Below are 23064 nucleotides of genomic sequence, written 5' to 3'. Positions count from 1 at the left end.
TGATTAGGCTGTTGATTGTGGAACGTTGTCTCACTTCTCTTCAATGGCGGTGCAAAGTTGCTGGACATTGCCGGGAACTGGAACACGTGGTCGTACGCGTTGATCCAGAGGATCCCAAACATGCTCAACATGTCTGGTGAAAATGCAGGCCATGGAAGAACTGGGACATTTTCAGCTTCCAGTAATTGTTTACAGATCCTTGCGACATGGGGCTGTGCATTATCATGCTGAAACATGAGGTGATGGCGGCGGATGAATGGCATGACAATGGGCCTCAGGATCTCGTCACATTATCTTTGTGCATTCAAATTGCCATCGATAAAATGCAATTGTGTTTGTTGTCCGTAGCTTATGCCTGCCCATACCATAACCCCACTGCCACCATGGGGCACTCTGTTCACAACGTTGACATCAGCAAACCGCTTGCCCACACGACGCCATACACGCTGTCTGCCATCTGCCCAGTACAGTTGAAACCGTGAAGAGCACAATTCTCCAGCATGCCAATGGCAATCTAAGGTGAGCATTTGAAGTCGGTTAAGATSCCGAACAGCAGTCAGGTCAAGACCTTAGTGAGGACGACGAGCATTCTCTAAAATTACGTTGGAGGCGGCAGAGAAATTAACATAAAATTCTCTGCCAACAGCCCTGCTGGACACTCCTGCAGTCAGCATGCCAATTGCACACTCCCTCAAAATTTGATACATCTTTGGCATTGCGTTCTGTAACAAAACTGCACATTTTATAATGGCCTTTTATTGCCCCCAGCACAAGGTGCACCTGTGTAATGATCAGCTTCGTGATATGCCACACCTGTCATGTGGATGGATTATCTTGGCAAAGGAGAAATGCTAACGGACAGGGACGTAAACAAATGTGCACAACATTTCAGAGAAATAAGCTTTTTGTGTGTATGAGACATTTCTGGGATCTTTTATTTCAGCTCACGAAACATGGGACCAACACTTTACATGTTGTGTTTATATTTTTGTTCAGTGTAATTTGTGTCAATATGGACACATATATACAAATTCATTTCATGTTGTCAACCAGAACTTGAAGTGCTCATATACCGGCTATGTGTATGTCTTCAATACACGAATGATGTAGTTTTATCTTAATACCGTCAGTCTACTGCTTGAACCTGTCATTTTTGTCAGATAATTAACAACCACTAGTAATGGCTGATTCTGTCCTGCATTCTGTCTTGCCTCCAGAGTGATAGTGTGAAATATGTTGCCCTCTTGTGGACAAAATCGTTAACTTCAATGTACACACAAACCCACAATGAGAAACAAAATGGATACAAGATCATTTTACATGATACTTTTTTAAACTTTTAAACACAAAATGGATAAATGAAACAATAACACACCAAAAATCCAGTGCATAATACACAAACATCATTAAAAAAAGAATAATCAAAAACACAAACTCACACAAGCAATAAAAAGTGTCTTGTTTTTTTCATAGACAAAAGTTAACTTACGCAGCTTCTTTGATAGGTGTCTGATTCTCAACATACCTTATTCCCATTGCCCCACTGACAATTAATCAAATGGTTCCCTTTCCACACATGAATAAATAGCTTTTGCAGGGCTGGATTACCAAACGGGCACGCAGGGTTTGGGGGCCACCTGGAGGTCGGGCTCCCCCCAGATATCATATGATACCAAAATGTGTAGAATTGCAGGAAATTTGCTTTACAACTGCAAAAATTCCTCTCAACATCTTGGCAAAATGTGAACAATAGCATGAGATGAGCTACATAACGGTACATTTTTCTCTATGACCCATACCAYAAAGTGTACAATTGCAGAAAATGTGCTTTAAAAATGTAACATTTTCTCTTAGCCTCATGACAAAATGTAGAATTGTAATATAAGATTTGGTATGGGTCCTCAGATCCTCAAAAGGTTTTTGCTTGGCCTCCAACCGCAAGGCACTACACAGGGTAGTGCGTACGGCCCAGTACATCACTGGGACCAAGCTTCCTGCCATCCAGGACGTCTATACCAGGTGGTGTAGAGGAAGGCCCAAAAAATGGTCAAAGACTCCAGCCACCCTAGTCATAGACTGTTCTCTCTGCTACCGCACGGCAAGCGGTACCGGAGCGCCAAGTCTAGGTCCAAGTGGCTCCAAAATAGCTTCTACCCCCAAGCCATAAGACTCCTGAACAGCTAATCAATTGGCTACCCAGACTATTTGCACTGATTTGATATAAAACTGATAATTTTTTCAATAGAAAATATGTTGGAAAGCAGGGGACCTGGAGGTCGGTTCCCCAGTGACCCCAAATGCGGTAGTCCAGCCCTGAGCTTTTTCATCTATTTAAACAAAATTAAGCTCAACTTTATAAAATGGTTATACTGAATATGGACCTTAATTGTTCACAAGGGGAAATAGATTGAAGATGTATAATGATTACTACTGATGGATGATTCTTACATGCCTTTAGATATTTTTTGAAATACATTAGATGCTAAACTTTGGTTTATATTGAATATTCATTTTAAAGAAAATAAACACTTTTTTTTTTTTTTTTCTCCGTTATTTTACCAGGTAAGTTGACTGAGAACACGTTCTCATTTGCAGCAACGCCCTGGGGAATAGTTACAGGGGAAAGGAGGGGGATGTCCTTTGGTCTTAAATTGATGTCATAATTTTACATGATTAAGGCCAGTGTCTAAAAATAAATAATTAAACTATGCAGGATATAGTGTAAAAACAAACAGCTTTGCTCAGTATTATTTTAGTCATAAAAAGCAACACTAAACCTTTATAATGGAACCAATGATCTAAATCCCTAAGAGACTTAAAAATGCACAGATTTTCAATACAAAAATCCATAAGTGCAGATTACATTTTTGTTTTTCTGTGATCAATTCCTATCCAGACCAACTTCCCACTCACTATCACGAGGCCATGCCCATTGAGACCATGATAGATGAATAGAACCTTGCTGCTCCCTAATTGGTCTCCTGTGAGCTGACCACTTCATTGATTTTGAGCTCAAGGATAAACTAAGCATTAAAGTTATATATGTACATTAACTGGGGACCTGAATGTGAAGTATTAATCTGAAACACTGTGCTCTAAGTTATATGGCTAAATGACTGATGCTCTCACCCCTGCTCTGTGATGTAGCACAAGCAGGAGGAGAGAACCACATTGATGTGTGGTTTGACACCCCTCTGAACCAATACACAGACAAACCAACCAAACACAACAACACACCCACTGTATCTCCTCACTGTATCAAGATCAGAGAGGCAGTGCCACATGTTCATTGCCCACAATGAAGAGTCCAGCCCAGCTCCAAGGGGGGTCTTTCTTTCCTCTGGGATGATGTGAACGAGTGAACCCCATCTCCCCATTCTCATCTCTCTGTGTGTTGGAAACCATGTGGCAGGATTTTTGTGTGTGGTAGTCGCTGCCAGCTATCTCTGCCACCCATCGCTGATTTCTAATTGCCTCAGGGGCAGCCCTCCTTTCTCCTCTGCCCCGTGCTGAGCCGGGTAAGGAACACCTCCTTTGGGGAAATCCTCTCTCTCATTGGCTGGGTAGGGCTCTTGGGGGGTGTGGTGAGCGGAATTGGAGGTGCTCATTGGAGAGTGCTGCCTCAAGTTGCGCACGGGCGGAGAGGTCGGGGAGCAGATGTGCTCCGGGGAGGAGCGCTCCGATTTGATGCTGAGGTTGAGGGAGGGGTGAGGAGGGGTGGGGGTTGAGGACTGAGAAGGAAAAGAGCACCCTCCACTGGACATCCTGGTACACAGCAAGCGGACAGAGAAAAGAGAATGGTATATGCATGCATGATATAGTATGAAATGAATCCTCACTTGCTATTTTTCCTATAGAGGCCACTAGTAGACACACAACACTATCAAGTCCATCACTGTGCGAACACTGAGTAATTGAGTAAGGTGTATATGGGGCGGCAGGTAGCCTAGTGGTTAGTGTTGGGCCAGTAACTGAAAGGTTGCTAGATTGAACCCCCGAGCTGACAAGGTAAAAATCTGTCGTTCTGCCCCTGAACAAGGCAGTTAACCCACTGTTTCTAGGCCGTCAATAAGAACTTGTTCTTAACTGACTTGCCTAGTTAAATAAAATATCAGTGGTCTTACGCTGGGCTGAGGTGAGGCACATGCTGCTCCTGTGGTTGTGCTGTCTGCCATGGGTTCACTGTCCCACGCTGTAGACTCACAGCATGGGAGAAACCTGGGTGACTGTAGTCTGGGAGGGAAGAGGAGAATTATTGTAAATCACGAACTAGGAAACAGGTGAAGATTTAAGAGGAGCAGAGCTGCAGCCTTACCAGATGGTCCAGCAGAGGAGAGGCTGTAGCCTCCCAGACCATGGCTCAGCAGACCTGTCTTCCCCATTGCCAGCATGTGGTTCCCTGGGTGCATGCCCGGGTACAGTAGGCCTCTCTGAACATCACATGGAGAGAGATATTTTTTCTTTGTCTTAGCAGGGAGTCCCATTGAGACTAAGGTCTCTTTTACAAGGGAGCCCTGCAAATACACACTTTACAAATACCACATAATACAAATATACAAGATTACCACAAAACAACACACTCAAGAGAAACGATCACATTCCTCAGCAAAGAGGCTCCCAATTAACAATTTGAACTGCCAAAGAGATCTCCAGAGTTAGRCATCCATGAGACCGGGTATGGTAACTCATACGTCTAAAGGTTAGTAATGATGTTAGGTACGGGGGAAGTTTTTGCAAGAGAGCTTTATAAATAAAAAGAGAGCAATAAATCGACCTCCACAACTTCAAAGAGGGCCGGCCTACTTTTTGTTAAAGAACGCGTTGATGTGTACTGAACCTGTCGCCCATAATAAAGCACAATGTGCTATGAAAAACTGCATCTAACGGCTTTAATGTAGTGGCAGCTGCATTCATATAGATGATGTCGCCATAGTCTAAAACTGGTAGGAACGTTGACTGAAAAATCTGCTTTCTGCTATTTAACGAGATGCATGACCTATTTCTATAGAAGAAGCCCATTTTAATTCTCAACTTCTTAACTAACTCATCAATATGCTTTTTAAAAGATAGCTTTTCATCAATCCAATTGCCCAGATATTTATAAGAGTGGACACGGTCAATGTGGGCACCATCCAAAGTTAATATGCCTAATCTATTCATTAATTACTTTAAAAAAGCTATCTACAAAACAATACAGGCCATGTGAGTGTGGTTGGTCCTCTGATTGTCCTTTCGTAATGGCATCGTCATAATCCTGCTCTTCGATTAGTCCTTCATAATGAGATCATCATAACCCTGTACTCTGATTGGTCCTTCATAATTACATCATCATAATGACATTGTTATGACCCTGCTCTCTGATTGACACATCATAATGACATCGTCATAGTCCTGCTCTCTAATTGGGCATTTCAGAATAACATTGTCCTAACCCTAATCTCTGATTGGTACCTTTGTAATATCATTGTCATAACCATGCTCTCTGATTGGTTCATCATAATGACATCATCATAACCCTGCTCTGTTATAGGTCGATTCGTAATTACATAATCTTAAACCTGCTCTCTGATTGGTCCCATCGTAAAAACATCCTCATAACTGCTCTCTAATTGGTCCCTTCATAATGACATCGTCATAACCCTGCTCTCTGATTGCTCCTTCATAATCACCATGAGTGGTAGTGGAACTATGTAGCCTGCAGTACTGCAGTACCTCATGCTAACCTCGCCTTATGACTGACAAGTAGGATTTAAGAGATCCTTACAGAACTGCTAAAGTTGGCGCGTGTGCCACCCATGCCAGGGTGGCTCTCTGTCCGCCGGTTCTCACTGCCCAGATTCAAAGGGGGAGGAGTCTTCATCTCCAAGGCCCGGCTCAGGTTGCCATGGGAGAACATAGAGTTGCCAATACCTGAACAGAGAGAACACAAATAGGAAGTGAGAACAAGATGTTTCACTCACCGACAGAACACTCAATCACTCTCTCTCAATCTCTCTCACTCGCTCTGCCTGTAAAAGTACATTTTGGATCTCTAATAGAAGTCTGCCACTTCAGATTACCAAAACGTACATTATTAATGTCAACCTGATAACAAAAAATGTATTCACACATTAACTTAGTAAGCATAATACGTATTTTTACCATACATTTAGCTCTGATCTGTATTGATAAAAAGGGCATATTACAAGCATCGTACAGTAGTATATAGTCTTTCAAAATGCTGATTTAATTGACTACAAAGCTTGGTTGTGATCACACACCACTGAGTGGCATCCCTACGCATGTCTACTAATAACTATAGGGTGTGAAGAGTGAGGGGTTGAGCTGAGCTGAGCTGAGATGACCAGCAGGTGCAACACACTCACTGCTCAGAAACCACAGATCAGCCTCCAGACACTGTTTCACTTGTGGGGACTGTTTCAGACAGCACACACATATGTGCGTACACAGACACACACACATTCACTTCCTGTGTGCGTGCACAGCTGGCTGCACAGCACTGAGATGGACTCACACTCATGGACACTCATCCATGCCCTCTAACCCTCTAGGAATGTTTGCAAAGAGGAACTAGGGGGGCAGGTCACCTGAGTGTGGGGACATGAAGGCAGCATGGCAGTGGGGCCCTGCAGGGCTGGCTGAGCCTGGTCTGGGGCCCAGGGGCTTGAAGGCCAGGGGTCTGTGGGAGCTCGGGCTGGGGTTGGAGGAGTTGGGGTATCCATTCTCACAGCCAGTAGACACCAGGAACTGGGCCTCTGGTGAGTTCAAGGAGGTGGCCTGAGGAGAAATATGAGAGAGTGTCTGTTTGAGTTAAGATTTGAAAGTTAGGTTTATTGCAGCTGCATTGCAGAGCTAAAGTGTCTCTATGAGTACAACATGTGTTCACTGAGTTAAATTAATGGTTTGACTGTTCAATATAATAATTTTCTCAAATTTAGCCATTATTCACAGAATAAAAGATATCAATGGAACAACTTTAGTTAATGTACAGCCTTTGGCTCAGACAGCATCTGTCTGATAAGACCAGTGTAAGTACTAACGTAGTAGCGCTGGCGGGCCAGGGAGAGGTCCATGCCCTCGCTGTGTGGGCCATACTTCTCTGCTGCCACCTGCATGGGTTCCTCCGTGTCCAGCAGCTCTGTCCCGTCCAGGCCCAGGCCCAGGCCCTTCCTCCGCAGAGTCTACAGTAGCAGGACAGAGGAAAGAGCAGCACACAGACATTACCTCAAGGATACTACAGCACTATTTATACTATTGATTCTTGGGGATGTCCTAACAATACAGAAGTGGACTGTACCAACATTGTTTTTTCAATGCTTTGTGGGGGAGCCCAAGTAAGCATTTCATAAACGTATGCATTCCAACGTCAAAGCACTCTCAACAGTGTGTCTTTATTGGGAATTAATGTAATTGTAACCTTGCATATAATTATGCAACAGATTACTATACGTATAGGAGAACATGTTGAGTAATGTGTGGAGCTGTAATGTATTTATACCTCCAGTATGTCTGTGTTGGTCCTGCTCTCGTGAGGCTCGCTGTACTCTGTGTACTTGAGCAGGACCTTGTCCATGTCAGTGCTGGCGTACTGGAACAGACGGTTGGTGCTGTTGAAGATGATGAGGGCAATCTCACAGTCACACAGAACACTCAGCTCATACGCTTTCTTCATCAGGCCAAACTTACGCTTGGTGAATGTCACCTGGGAACAGAAATATTGGTTCATGTATTATTTGGTCTGTGACTGTTTAACTATACCATGTCAAATGTAATAATCAATCAAAAGTGATAGAATAATTAAAGAGTTGTACCTGTCGATTCCGCTGGTCTAGGATACGAGAGATTTGTATTTTTTTCCTTCCCATTGTGTTTACGGTCTGCGTGTCTGACAGCTGGCTTAACACTGTGAAAATAGATATATATAAAAAAATCTAAACTCAGTCATTTTAACTCATCCCCTTTTCAGCACAGCATGTAAATGTCATCCTAGTAAAACGTTTATTTACGTTAACTTTATTTCATCAGGATATCCCATTGAGATATATAGTCTTTTGTAGATCTCAAGACAACATCAACAGCCCATTACACAATCAAACCTAGCTAACTTTCAAAAAGCAAACCATATGGTTGAGACCTCTGGCCACTTCATAAAGGGTTACGGGTAGGCCCATACAGTGGTTCCACTCAACCTTATCAAAATAAGAGCACCAACCACCGTACAGTATGGGTCTTAACCTTCAGACAATTCTGATGGGAAAATGGCATGTGTTTTGTTTAAGCGATGTAAGTCCCACCCTTCCCCCTTGTCATGGCAGCCTGTTTATTTATACTCTGATGAGGCGATGGGGGATAAAGTTAGACCAGTCTGACACCCCCCCAGTCTGGGTTAACCTGGGACCAGAGCTAGCAGGGTTACAAATATAAACCAGTCAGCTTGTAAGGTACAACAGGCCCTGGTGAAACCAGCGGAAGTTAAACTGTGTTTTCGAAAAGGGAAAGTTCTACACCACCCCCTCTTCTCCCATGTTCAGGTTCAGAAAAAAAGATGGTAGAGACATACGGGCAGGCCTGGTCATGTGGACATAATATAGTTCACTAAGGGCAGCCCACTGAGTGGGAGGGCTGAAAATAACAGTTGGGATTGAGAAGATTATAGTGAAAATAAGTGAATGTTTGTACAGTGCATTCAGAAAGTATTCACACCCCTTGACTTTTTCCACATTTTGTTGTGTTACAAATTGGGATTCAAATTGATTTAATTGTCATTTTTGTCAACGATCTACACAAAATACATTACAAAATGTAATGTCGAACTGTAAGATAAATTCTAGCATTTGTAAAAAAAAAAAAATATATATATATACAGTTGAAGTCGGAAGTTTACATACACCTTAGCCAAATAAATTTTAACTCCTAATTTAATCCTAATAAAAATTCCCTGTTGTAGGTCAGTTAGGATCACCACTTTATTTTAAGAATGTGAAATGAAATATTTCTTTCAGCAAAGCACCCCCGTGCTTCACGGTTGGGATGGTGTTRTTCGGCTTGCAAGCATCCCCCTTTTTCCTCCAAACATAACGATGGTCATTATGGCCAAACAGTTCTATTTTTGTTTCATCAGACCAGAGAACATTTCTCCAAAAAGTACAATCTTTGTCCCCATGTGCAGTTGCAAACCGTAGTCTGACTTTTTTATGGCGGTTTTGGAGCAGTGGCTTCTTCCTTGCGGAGCGGCCTTTCAGGTTCTGTCGATATAGGACTCGTTTTACTGTGGATATAGATACTTTTGTACCTGTTTCCTCCAGCATCTTCACAAGGTCCTTTGCTATTGTTCTGGGATTGATTTGCACTTTTCGCACCAAAGTACGTTCATCTCTAGGAGACAGAACGCGTCTCCTTCCTGAGCGGTATGACAGCTGCGTGGTCCCATGGTGTTTATACTTGCGTACTATTGTTTGTACAGATGATCGTGGTACCTTCAGGCATTTGGAAACTGCTCCCAAGGATGAATCAGACTTGTGGAGGTCTACAATTTTTATTCTGAGGTCTTGGCTGATTTATTTTGATTTTCCCATGATGTCAAGCAAAGAGGCACTGAGTTTGAAGGTAGTTCTTGAAATACATSCACAGGTACACCTCCAATTGACTCAAAGTATGTCAATTAGCCTAATCAGAAGCTTCTAAAGCCATGATGTCATTTTCTGGAATTTTCCAAGCTGTTTAAAGGCACAATCAACTTAGTGTATGTAAACTTCTGATCCACTGGAATTGTGATACAGTGAATTATAAGTGAAATAATCTGTCTGTAAACAATTGTTGGAAAAATAACTTGTGTCATGCACAAAGTAGATGTCCTAACCGACTTGCCAAAACTATAGTTTGTTAACAAGAAATGTGTGGAGTGGTTGAAAAACTAGTTTTAATGACTCCAACCTAAGTGTATGTAAACTTCCGACTTCAACTGTATATATATATCTTAGAATCACATTTGGCAGCTATTACAGCTGTGAATCTTTCTGGGTAAGTCTCTAAGACCTTTACACACCTGGATTGCACAATATCTGCTATTATTTTTGTAATTCTTCAAGCTCTGTCAAGTTGGTTGTTGATCATTGCTAGACAGTCATTTTCAAGTCTTGCCATAGATTTTTAAAGCAGATTTAAGTCAAAACTCTAGCTAGGCCACTCAGGAACATTCAGTGTTGTCTTGGTAAGCAACTCCAGTGTTAATTTGGCCTTTTGTTTTAGGTTATTGTCCTGCTGAAAAGGGAATTTGTCTTCCGGTGTCTGTTTGAAAGCAGACTGAATCAGGTTTTCCTATTGGATTTTGCCTGTGCTGAGCTCTATTCTGTTTCTTTTTATCCTGAAAAACTCCCTAGTCCTTGCCGATAACAAGCACCCATAACATGATGCAGCCACCACCATGCTTGAAAATATGAAGAGTGGTACTCAAAGACGTGTTTTGTTGGATTTTCCCCAAACATAACYCTTTGTATTCAGGACATAAAGATATTTTCTTTGCCACATGTTTTGTAGTTTTACTTTTGTGCCTTATTGCAAACAGGATGCATGCTTTGGAATATTTGTATTCTGTACAAGCTTCCTTCTTTTCATTTAGGTTAGTATTGTCAAATCAAATCAAATTGTATTAGTCACATGCGCAGAATACAACAGTTGTAGACCTTACAGTGAAATGGTAACTTACGATCCCCTAACCGACAGTGCAGTTCCAAAAACKTATGGATAAGAAGAGATAAAAGTAACAAGTAATTAAAGAGGATCAGTAAAAAATAACAATATATACAGGGGGTGCCAGTACAGAGTCAATGTGAGAGTCAATGTGCAGGGCCTTCCTCTGACACCGCCTGGTATAGAGGTCCTGGATGGCAGGAAGCTTGGCCCCAGTGATGTACTAGGCCATACGCACTACCCTCTGTAGTGCCTTGCTGTTGGAGGCCGAGCAGTTGCCATACCAGGCAGTGATGCAACCAGTCAGGATGCTCTTGATGGGGCAGCTGTAGAACCTTTTGGGGATCTGAGGACCCATGCCAAATATTTTCAGTCTCCTGAGGGAGAATAGGTTTGTCGTGCCTGCTTCACGACTGTCATGGTGTGCTTGGACCATGTTAGTTTGTTGGTGATGTGGACACCAAGGAACTTGAAGCTCTCAACCTGCTCCACTGCAGCCCCGTCGATGAGAATGGGGGCGTGCTTGGTCCTCTTTTTCCTGTAGTCCACAATCATCTCTTTTGTCTTGATCACGTTGAGGGAGAGGTTGTTGTCCTGGCACCACACGGCTAGGTCTCTGACCTCCTCCCTATAGGCTGCCTAATTGTTGTCGTGATCAGGCCTACCACTGTTGTGTCATCGGCAAATTTAATGATGGTGTTGGAGTCGTGCCTGGCCGTGCAGTCATGAGTGAACAGGGAGAACAGGAGGGGGCTGAGCACACACCCCTGAGATGCCCCTGTGTTGAGGATCAGCGTGGCGGATGTGTTGTTACCTACCCTGACCAACTGGGGGCGGCCCGTCAGGAGGTCCAGGATCCAGTTGCAGGGGGAGGTGTTTAGTCCCAGGGTCCTTAGCTTATTGATGAGCTTTGAGAGCACTATGGTGTTGTAACTACAATTGTGGAGTAACTACAATGTTATTCATCCATCCTCAGTTTTCTCCAATCACAGCCATTAAACTCTGTAACTATTTCAAAATCACCATTGGCCTGTATATAATTGCGTTGTAAACACAACAATATACAAGATCAAGAACGTCACATTTATAAATGACATTGGGCATAACAATAGTATCCACAATATATCATAAAAAACTTTACACATAAGATAAGTACATTGTTGAGATCAGAAAGTTAGGTCTAGTACAACTCTCTGCGTCCCGGTCCTCAGCTGGCAGTAACTGACTGTACTGTACTGTCTCTACTGATGCAAAGCCCAGAGGAGTTTTCCCTTCTCATATTGGACACGTATGACCTCTATATTTAGAAGCCACATCCAAATGGTGAGTGAGCGGATATGGTGCCGGTGTTCCCACGACCCCCAGAGTGCCCGCTGCCCCCTTGCCCACGCTTGGCACACAGGCATTCAGGGCATTTCTGAGGAATCCACCTCTGTGCCCCTATCATTACCTTATAAAGTATCCACTGGACTCAGCCTCTAAGACAAGACACTTACACCTCAAACTGTAAAATAGAACAGAATCAATCAATGTGTTGAAAAATATCCATCGTTGGTACTCCATTTTCGATTAGTGAAACTTCTCTGAATAATAGTGCTTTATTAAGACTGACAGAATTAGAAAGTAGACAAGTCTCCTAAATCTATAGTACAGCAAACTAGTAACAGATACTGGGGCAAAATAGTTGTAACTGCTCAGCTATTGGATTGCACAAACAAGAGGTCCATCAAGAACACACCAAATGACTGCACCAATTATGATTGCATCATCTTGCATTGTACTGAATAAAAAAATACTATAGTTTTCTGCAACTGAAAGGAGAACTCTACATGACTAGCATGTACAGTTCTGCAGAAGAGAGCATCTCGCCTCAGATGGAAATGAAGACAGTAGAGGGAAGTAGAAGATCTGAGCTACAGTGAGGCCAGAGAGATCTTTATCACATTGGGGTTTACAGAAAGTTCCTTTCTCTCAGATATAACTTCTCACCACAGACAACACCCCCTCTCACACAGCCAGGCAAATATAGCATTTACCTCCCCTCTAAACAGTGAGGACTTGGCCCTCTCACCGTTGTTTTGATGGTTTCTCAAACCCCCAACAACGAAGCCAGTAAACCTGCACACGCCTAATGTCAGCTAATTCTGGATAACGTAGTCCGTATGACAACCGCCACTTGAGGTCTCAAACAGGCTCATAACCTGAGTTTCACTCTCTGTAAAAAACATTGGAGTGTTGTTGAGAATGTACATTTGGCTGCCTTGGGGGGTAGAGCAAATGTTACGGTTTTCATTTTCAATGATCTTGTTCACACACTATAGGATGGAATCCAATTACTTTTTGCCACTCAAGAGACCATGGTATTCAAGACCAGGAAAATGCCTGTGGTAATCTATAGATAATATACTGTATACAGTAAGTGGAGTAGAAAATAACACAAGTATTTTGTGTCCTGTAAGAGTGCAATAATTGCACTCACACACAGTTGCCCCAGGGTCTCGAGCTCCTAGGGACAGAGTGCAGCTTCCTCTGACACCTTCCCAGAGGCCAGACAGTGGAAACGAGACCATACACACTAACAGAGCAGGCCTCTAGCACAGTCAGGCCCTCTCTCCCAAAGACACCCTGGCTGTCCCCAGAGGAATTGCTGAGTGTCTCACTGGGACACCACAGGGTGAAGAACACCGACAACAAACAGTTTTGTCATTACCAGTCAACGCTGTAGCACTACTTCATATGAGTGAGTGGAAGACTTGATACAGAGGTGTGATACTTCTCACTAACACACTGGCTTTAATTATAGCAATTCCTGTGAATGTTAAATGGGAACTTACTCATGAACACGGATCATTGCTGTATATGTACATGACAATAACAACTGTGTCATTCCACATTCCATTAAATAAATGAAATGGAAACTTGCTAATGTTCACCCCTTGCAGAAGGAGAAAGCATACATTTCCCCTTTAAGGCCTATAACTGTGAACAGAGAACCATACTCTTAGATGAACGCTACCATACAATATTAGCTGGGAGGTCCTGAGTACCTGAGTGTTTTCAGTATTAGTTGTTGATGCTCCAGTCATTTCAGTTCAATGGCAAGATGAGAAACCAGGCACCAAAATAGAAAGCAGGAATCCTATTTGCATAACCCAATACATAAAGCCCCCCCCCCCCAAGCCAAGGCAAACATGCCAACACGAACGCTTATTGACTCAACAAACCTTGACATAAAATGCAGATTATTATAAAAAATTGAACASTTCATTCATCGCTGAATTTATCACAGATTAAGGTTTGTGTGAAATCTTCTAAAAGCAATGCAGTGGGCCAATACAGTATCAATTTGCAAGACTGATTTATGGTTAAAAAAAATCTATATTTCACCCCATGTTTATTTAAAACTCGAATGTGACACAGCAGGGTCAGACAGTTTATGTGCTTTGTTATTTGCAATGACTCCCTGGCTGGACATTTGCACAGCAGAGGTGAGGAAATATCTGGCTAATTTTAACAGGAGATAATTAAATTGCCTGTATATTTTGGATTGAGTCAGAATAGACACACACTATGGACAGGACACCTGATCTTTCTGGAAGAGCTTTGGGATTTTTGTGAACCACAGAGACATGTCAAGACCATAGTGTCGTGTCTCAACTTAGAGACAGAGACAGAGAGAGAGAGAGACAGAGATGTAGTCATGACTGCACCAGGGCAACAGGTTCAATACTGAGTGCCCAAGTTTAGTGGTTTTATTATAAAACTAAACTATCAAAGATGCTCTCTTTCAGAAACAAACATATTGCTGTCCATGGAAAAGCAACTTGAGAACAAGAATAACAAACACAGATGTTGTCAAGTCATGCAAAGAATTTAAACTTTTCAGTTCACGATGAACAAATATTTSTTGGAAGCATTGGAAATACTGTGTTTTACTGGAAACTGTGTTAAATATTCTACTTTGAAAATATTTTTTTCTTTATGTATCCTAACCATATAATTTGTGCCTTTATGTTGATGCTTGCACATTCTCTGTTGGCTATGCTTTGCTCCAAGTTAAAAATGTTGCAGAGCTGAATGAAAGGATAAAAATGTAAGCATAAATAAAATGCATTTAAAACAGCCGCTGGACCAGATTCCACTTTACATATTTGCTCCACGGCAAATKTTTCCTTCGTGATAGAAAACCCTGCGTCCCTGTTGTGACAGTATAATGTACACCCACTAAGCCACTGGCATCATCTAAAATGAATTTAGTCCATACAAATAGTGTTTCAATGTTCCCGAGCGTTTACAAAATGCTCAATAAAAATATGCATAATTTAAAAAGGAATTGTACATGCAATGGGAATGAACTACTGTACCTGTATATAGGCCTGAAGGACACACACAATACACCCCCCAAATGTACATTATTTATGCACCGTATAAAGGCTATACAGTGCCTATCATAAGTATTCACCCCCTTGGATTTCTTCACATGTTGGTGTGTAAGAAATTGGGTTTTAAATTAATTTAATTGTGATTTTTATTTGTCATTTATCTACACAAAATATTTCATAATGTCAAAGAGAAGATATATATTTTTTTACATAAATAAATAAATAATAATAACTAGAATCTCCTGTTTATATAAGTATTCACCCTCTTTGTTATGGCAAGCCTAAATAAGTTCCTGGGTAAAGATTTGCTAAACAAATCACATAATAAGTTCCATTGACTCTGTGTTCAATAATAGAGGTTAACTACCCCATCTCTGAACCCCACACACACAATTATATGTAAGGTCCCTCAGTCCAGTAGTACATTTCTAGCACAGATTCAATCACAAAACCAGGGAGCTTTTCAATGTCTTGAAAAGAAGGGCACCAATTGGTAGACACAGCGCATTTGGAAAGTATTCAGACCCCTTCCTTTTTTCTACATTTTGTTACGTTACAGCCTTATTCTAAAAATGATTAATTTAATATTTTTCCTCATCAATCTACACAATACCCCATAATGACAAATCAAAAAAGATCAAATAAAATACCTTATTTACATAAGTATTCAGAGTCTTTGCTATGAGACTAGAAATTGAGCTCAGGTGCATCCTGTTTACATTGATCATCGTTGTGATGTTTCTACAACTTGATTGAAGTCCACTGTGGTAAATTCAAATGATTGGACAGGATTTGGAAAGGCACACACCTGTCTATATAAGGTCCCATAGTTAACAGTGCATGTCAGAGCAAAAACCAAGCCATGAGGTCGAAGGAATTGTCTGTGGAGCTCTGAGACAGAATTGTGTCGAGGCACAGATCTGGGGAAGGGTACCAAAAAATGTCTGCAGCATTGAAGGTGCCCAAGAATACAGTGGCCTCAATCATTCTTAAATGGAAGAAGTTTGGAACCACGAAGACTCTTCCTAGAGCTGTCCGCCTGGCCAAACTGAGAAATTGGGAGAGAAGGGCCTTGGTCAGGGAGGTGACCAAGAACCTGATGGTCATTCTGAGAGAGCTCCAGAGATCCTCTGTGAAGATGGGAGAACCTTCCAGAAGGACATCCATTTCTGCTGCACTCCACCAATCAGATCTTTATGATAGAGTGGCCAGATGGAAGCTACTCCTCAGTAAAAGGCACATGACAGCCCGCTTGGAGTTTGCCCAAAGTCACCTAGAGAACTCTCAGACCATGAGAAACAAGATTCTCTGGTCTGACAAAACCAAGATGGAACTATTTGGCCTGAATGCCAAGCGTCACGTCTGGAGGAAACCTGGCACCATCCTTAAGGTGAAGCACGGTGGTGGCAGCATCATGCTGTGGGGATGTTTTTCAGCGGCAGGGACTGGGAGACTAGTCAGGATTGAGGGAAAGATGAACTGAGCAAAGTACAGAGAGATCCTTGATGAAAACCTGCTCCAGAGTACTCAGGACCTCAGACTGGGGTGAAGGTTCACCTTCCAAAGGGACAACGACCCTAAGCACACAGCCAAGACAATGCAGGAGTGGCTTCGGGACAAGTCTCTGAATGTCCTTGAGTGGCCCAGCCAGAACCTGGACTTGAACCCGATCGAACATCTCTGGAGAGACCTGAAAARAGCTGTGCAGCAATGCTCCTTATCCAACCTGACAGAGTTTGAGAGGATCTGCAGAGCAGAATGGGAGAAACTCCCCAAATACAGGTGACCCAAGCTTGTAGCGTCATACCCAAGAAGATTCAAGGCTGTAATCGCTGCCAAAGGTGTTACAACAAAGTACTGAGTAAAGGGTCTGAATACTTATGTAAATATTATATTTCAGTTTTTAATTTGTAAGATATTTGCAAAAATTTRAAAACCTGTTTTTGCTTTGTCATTATGGGGTATTGTGTGTAGATTGATCAGGTTTTATTTTTTTATATTTTAGAACAAGGCTGTAACGTAACAAAATMTGGAAAAAGTCAAGAGGTCTGAAAACTATCAGAATGCACTGTAGGTCATTTAAAAAAATTAAAAGCAGACATTGAATATCCCTTTGAGCATGGTGAAGTAATTAACTAGGCTTTGGATCAATAGACCCAGTCACCACAAAGATACAAGCGTCCTTCCTAACTGAGTTGCCAAAGAAGAAGGAAACCACTCAGGGATTTCAGCATAAGGCCAATGGTGATTTTGAAACAGTTATGAAGTTTTATGGCTGTGATAGGAGAGAACTGAGGATGGATCCACAATACTAACATAAATGACAGAGTGAAAAGAAGGAAGCCTGTACAGAATAAAACATATTCCATAACATGCATCCTGTTTGCAACAAGGCAGTAAAGTAATACTCCAAAAGGGTGGCAAATAAATCTACTTTTTGTACTGAATTAAAAAAATTATGTTTGAGGCAAATCCAACACAACACAACACAGAGTACCACTCTTCATATTTTTCAGCATGGTGGTGGCTGCATCATGATATGGGTATGCTTGTCATTGGCAAGGACTGGTGAGCTTTTCAGGATAAAAACAAACGTAATGGAGCTAAGCACAGGCAAAATCCTAGAGGAAAACCTGATTCAGTCTGTTTTCCACCAGACTCCGGAAGGGAGACTAATCTTTCAACAAGACAATAACCTAAAACACAAGGCCAAAGGTACACTGGAGTTGCTTACCAAGAAGGCAGTGAATGTTCCTGAGTGGCCTACTTACAGTTTTGACTTAAATTTGCTTGAAAATATATGGCAAGACTTGAAAATGTCTGTCTAGCAATGATCAACAACCAACTTGACAGAGCTTGAAGAATTTTGAAAAGAATAATGGGCAAATATTGCACAGTCTAGGTGTGCAAACTCTTAGAGACTTGCTCAAAAAGACTCACAGCTGTAATCACTGCCAATGGTGATTCTAACACGTATTGACTCCGGGGGGTGAATACTTGTCTAATCAAGATATATTAGTGTTTTAGTTTTATAATATTCACATGTTTTATTTTATTTCATTCATTCCACGTTGGCATTACAGAATAGTCTGTGTACACTGTTGACAGAAATGACAATGAAACACATTTTAATCCAACGTTGTAACACAATGAACTGTGAAGAACTCCAAGGGGGTGAATACTTATGCTAGGCACAGTATTTGTCAGTCATTACTATGATGTGTAGATACATAAATTAGTTGAAAGTGTTATGTCTTGATAGGTACACTTGTGGCATTATTGATCCACTACTGTAAATATGTAAGAATCTCACCATCCATTTCCTTTCATCTTCAATTATGACACATATGATCTGACTTAGGGATGACTCATAGTGGGATAGAGCCAAAGAATGCAAATGTATTATTTGTCATGCAAGGGTTAGGCTTACTTTTCCCATTACTTTCTCTATTGGATGAAATCTCACGTTTAATCTGCCTGAACAATACAACTAGCTTCTTGCTAACATTAGAAACATCTTTGATTGATCCTATCTCTTTTGACCAAGAGGAACCCATCAATAAAAACAGGCCTCCCGATGATTGGCCCTTTGAATGTAGCCTATCAAGTGGAATACTGTGTCAAATATAGCATAACCAGGCACATGACAGTCTTTAGTAAATTATACAACTGGGCAACAGCACTATAAATACAGCTGTGAGGCCTGCATGTGTCGTTGTTAATAATACATAAGACTCCCAAATAATTCCTGCATTTCTGATGCAAAAATACTCGGTTAATAATAGTATTTATGTCCCAGAGTTACGCATTCCTAATTATCTACTATAAATGAGTTAAACAGTAATAGCATGTTACTAGCCTATGCCATAATTTACAGTTTTCTCAGAATAGCACAGATAATTTTAAGGAAACTCTGAATGGAGGTTAAATGTATATTGTTTTGATAAGAAGAAAACAATGACCGCTCCCAGCTCACCTGTTCTTTGATATCTCTCCGGTGTCACGTTCTGCCCTGTTCTTAACTGTAGGTTACTCTGTGTTTGAGCCGGTATTGACGGATAAATATGACAGCAGTGTCTATTTTACAATTTTTTGGAATGTCTTTAAATAATTCAAGAACTATTCGTTATCGTTGAAGTGAATACGCGGTGCCGTGGCTAGAAAAGTCCACCTGATGCGWGATGATAATGATTCAGGAGCGCTCCTTTCAACCGCGCGCACATTTCCAGCAGCAACAGCTGGCTGCAGCCCATTTGTAAATGACCATATACCGCCCTTTCGGCTGTGCCCGTTGGCTCCGCCTCCCTGATGGCAATCATTTCAGTTGACGAGGGACTGGAAGGGCTGTTCAATGAAGGCTGTCACAATTGACTACCCAAATACCAGTGGTGGGAAAAGTACCCAAAAGTCATACTTGAGTAAAAGATACCTTCGTAGAAAATGACTCAAGTAAGTTACCCAGTAAAATACTACTTGAGTAAAAGTCTAAAAGTATTTGGTTTAAAATATACTTGAGTATCAAAAGTAAATCTAATTGCTAAAATATATACTTAAGTATCAAAGTAAAACTAAAAGTATAAATAATTTCAAATTCCTTATATTGAGCAAACCAGATTGCACAATGTTCTTGCTTTTTTTATTTAAGGATAGCCAGGGACACTCTCCAAAACTCCGAAATAATTTACAAATTTAGCGATGACCTGGGATGTTCTCTTGATAAATTGCGTGAATTTGGACAATTTTCCTGTCCTGCTAAGCATTCAAAATGTAACGAGTACTTTTGGATGTCAGGGAAAATGTATGGAGGAAAAAGTACATTATTTTCTTTAGGAATGTAGTGAAGTAAAAGTAAAAGTAGTCAAAAATATAAATAGTAAAGTACAGATACCCCAAAAAACTACTTAAGTAATCCTTTAAAGTACTTTTTACTTAAGTACTTTACACCACTGTCAAATTGCATTTCAATGTGACATGCTTGCTTCTTAGTTTTTATGTTATTGTTAAATGTGATAGTTTCATTATACACATTACTGTACATGACAAGACAAGACATTGATATTATGACATTATTAATACATTATTATTATTATTAATAATACATTATGACAAAGTATTAGCAGATTAAAATAGTCAATTATGAAATAATATTCCTATAACCTTATTTTAGGATTTCACTCACGTGTAAAAAGGCTTCATTCTGTTTTTCTCTGGCTATTGAAGGACATACCAAATGATGCAATGACATGAAGCCATATCTCTGCCAAAAGTTTGGTGATGGAAGGGTGAGCTGCAGTTAGTTTCAGAGTGGGTGGCAAGGAATAAGTTAAACCTAAATATTTCTGAAACTAAAAGCATTGTATTTGGGACAAATCATTCACTAAACCCTCAACCTCAACAAAATATTGTAATAAATAATGTGGAAATTGAGCAAGTGGAGGTGAGTAAACTGCTTGGAGTAACCCTGGATTGTAAACTGCCATGGTCAAAATATATTGATACAACAGTAGCTAAAATAGGGAGAAGTCTGTCCATAATAAAGCACCTGTCCATAATCTACATTCTTAACAGCACTATCAACAATGCAGGTCCTACAGGCCCTAGTTTTGTCGCACCTGGACTACTGTTCAGTCGTGTGGTCAGGTGCCACAAAAAGGGGCTTACAAAAATTGCAATTGGTTCAGAACAGGGCAGCACAGCTGGCTCTTGGATGTTCACAGAGCTAATAATAATAATATGCATGTCAATCTCTTCTGGCTCAAAGTGGAGTAGAGATTGACTTCATCACTACTTGTATTTATGAGAGGTATTGACATGATGAATGCACGGAGCTGTGCGTTTTAACTACTGGCGCACAGCTCGGACCCCCATCAATACCCCACAAGACATGCCAAAACAGACTATGGGAGGCGCACAGTACTACATAGAGCCATGACTACATGGAACTCTATTCCACATTAAGTAACTGATGCAGCAGTAGAATTTGATTTAAAAAACAGATAAAAAGACACCTTATGGAACAGCATGGACTGTGAAGCAACACAAACATAGACACAGACACATGCATACACACACATGATAACATACYCACTATATTTWTTTWWWWTTTTWTTTATTTTACCTTTATTTAACTAGGCAAGTCAGTTAAGAACAAATTCGTATTTTTAATGACGGCCTAGGAACAGTGGGTTAACTGCCTTGTTCAGGGGCAGAACGACAGATTTGTACCATGTCAGCTCGGGGATTCGATCTATACACAAGTATACACAAGTACACGTGGATTTTGTACTGTAGATATGTGGTAGTGGTTCACCTTCCAACAGGACAACACCCCTAAGCACACAGCCAAGACAATGCAGGAGTGGAATCGGGACAAGTCTCTGAATGTCCTTGAGTGGCCCAGCCAGAGCCCGGACTTGAACCTGATCGAACATCTCTGGAGAGACTTGAAAATAGCTGTGCAGCGATGCTCCCCATCCAACCTGATAGAGCTTGAGAGGATCTGCAGAGAGAATGGGAGAAAGTCAGGTGTGCCAAGCTTGTAGCGTCATACCCAAGAAGACTCAAGACTGTAAAGTAAATTGTCTGAATACTTACGTAAATATGATATGTCAGTAAAAAAAAATATATTATAATAATTATGGAGTATTGTGTGTAGATTGATGAGGATTAAAAAATAAAAAATATACACTACCGTTAAGTACATTTTTTGTCCATTAATATAACATCAAATTGATCAGAAATACAGTGTAGACATTGTTAATGTTGTAAATGACTATTGTAGCTGATATTAGTGTTTTATTTTTCATTAATCTTTTTTAAAAAGTACACATTTTCTTCCACTTTGACATTACAGAGTATTTTGTGTACATCGTTAGAAAAAATGTACAATTAAATCCATTTTAATCCCACTTTGTAAGACAATAAAATGTYAAGAAATCCAAGGGGTGAGTACTTATGATACCCACTGTACTTAACTTTGAAAACGATTATCATTCAGGATTTTTTATTTTTTAATAATTGTTTTTATTTATTTCACCTTTATTTAACCAGGTAAGCTAGTTGAGAACAAGTTCTCATTTACAATTTCGACCTGGCCAAGATAAAGCAAAGCAGTGCGACACAAACAACACAGAGTTACACATGGAATAAACAAGCGTACAGTCAATAACACAATAAAAAAAAGAAAATCTATATACGGTGTGTGCAAATGGCATGAGGAGGTAAGGCAATAAATAGGCCATAGTAACGAAGTAATTACAATTTAGCAAATGAACACTGGAGTGATAGATGAGCAGATGGTGATGTGCAAGTAGAAATACTTGTGTGCAAAAGAGCAGAAAAGTAAATAAAAACAGTATGGGGATGAGGTAGGTTGATTGGATGGGATATTTACAGATGTGCTACGTACAGCTGCAGTGATCSGMTAGCTGCTCAGATAGCTGATGTTTAAAGTTAGTGAGGGAAATATAAGTCTCCAGCTTCAGCAATTTTTGCAATTCGTTCCAGTCATTGGCAGCAGAGAACTGGAAGGGAAGGCGGCCAAAGGAGGTGTTGGCTTTGGGGATGACCACTGAGATATACCTGCTGGAGTGCATGCTATGGGTGGGTGTAGTTATCGTGACCAGTGAGCTTAGATACGGCGGAACTTATTAACCTAGCAAAGACTTATAGATGACCTGGAGCCAGTGGGTCTGGCGACGAATATGTAGCGAGGGCCAGCCGACTAGAGCATACAGGTCGCAGTGGTGGGTGGTATAAGGGGCTTTAGTGACAAAACGGATGGCACTGTGATAGACTGCATCCAGTTTGCTGAGTAGAGTGTTGGAAGCTATTTTGTAAATGACATCGACGAAGTCGAGGATCGGTAGGATAGTCAGTTTTACGAGGGTATGTTTGGCGACGTGAGTGAAGGAGGCTTTGTTGAGAAATAGGAAGCCGATTATAGATTTAATTTTGGATTGGAGATGTTTAATATGAGTCTGGAAGGAGAGTT

General features: G+C 40.9%; 1 protein-coding gene across 1 annotated transcript; it reads right to left on the bottom strand.

The window, feature by feature from the left end:
* Positions 1 to 1300: 1300 nt before the first annotated feature.
* Positions 1301 to 19331, bottom strand: LOC111975588 (myocyte-specific enhancer factor 2B). Its single transcript, XM_024003979.2, has 9 exons — positions 19048 to 19331; positions 7812 to 7903; positions 7499 to 7702; positions 7041 to 7181; positions 6588 to 6777; positions 5765 to 5910; positions 4316 to 4430; positions 4125 to 4233; positions 1301 to 3765 (listed from the first exon to the last, which is right to left on the bottom strand). The coding sequence occupies exons 2-9, from the start codon at positions 7863 to 7865 to the stop codon at positions 3441 to 3443; spliced, it is 1284 nt and encodes a 427-aa protein (XP_023859747.1). The 5' UTR covers positions 7866 to 7903; positions 19048 to 19331; the 3' UTR covers positions 1301 to 3440.
* Positions 19332 to 23064: the final 3733 nt, after the last annotated feature.

This window comes from Salvelinus sp. IW2-2015, linkage group LG16, assembly GCF_002910315.2.
Source record: "Salvelinus sp. IW2-2015 linkage group LG16, ASM291031v2, whole genome shotgun sequence".
Classification (NCBI taxonomy): Eukaryota; Metazoa; Chordata; class Actinopteri; order Salmoniformes; family Salmonidae; genus Salvelinus; species Salvelinus sp. IW2-2015.
Note: the sequence above shows the minus strand (reverse complement) of the source record. Positions and strands in the feature narration are given on the sequence as shown.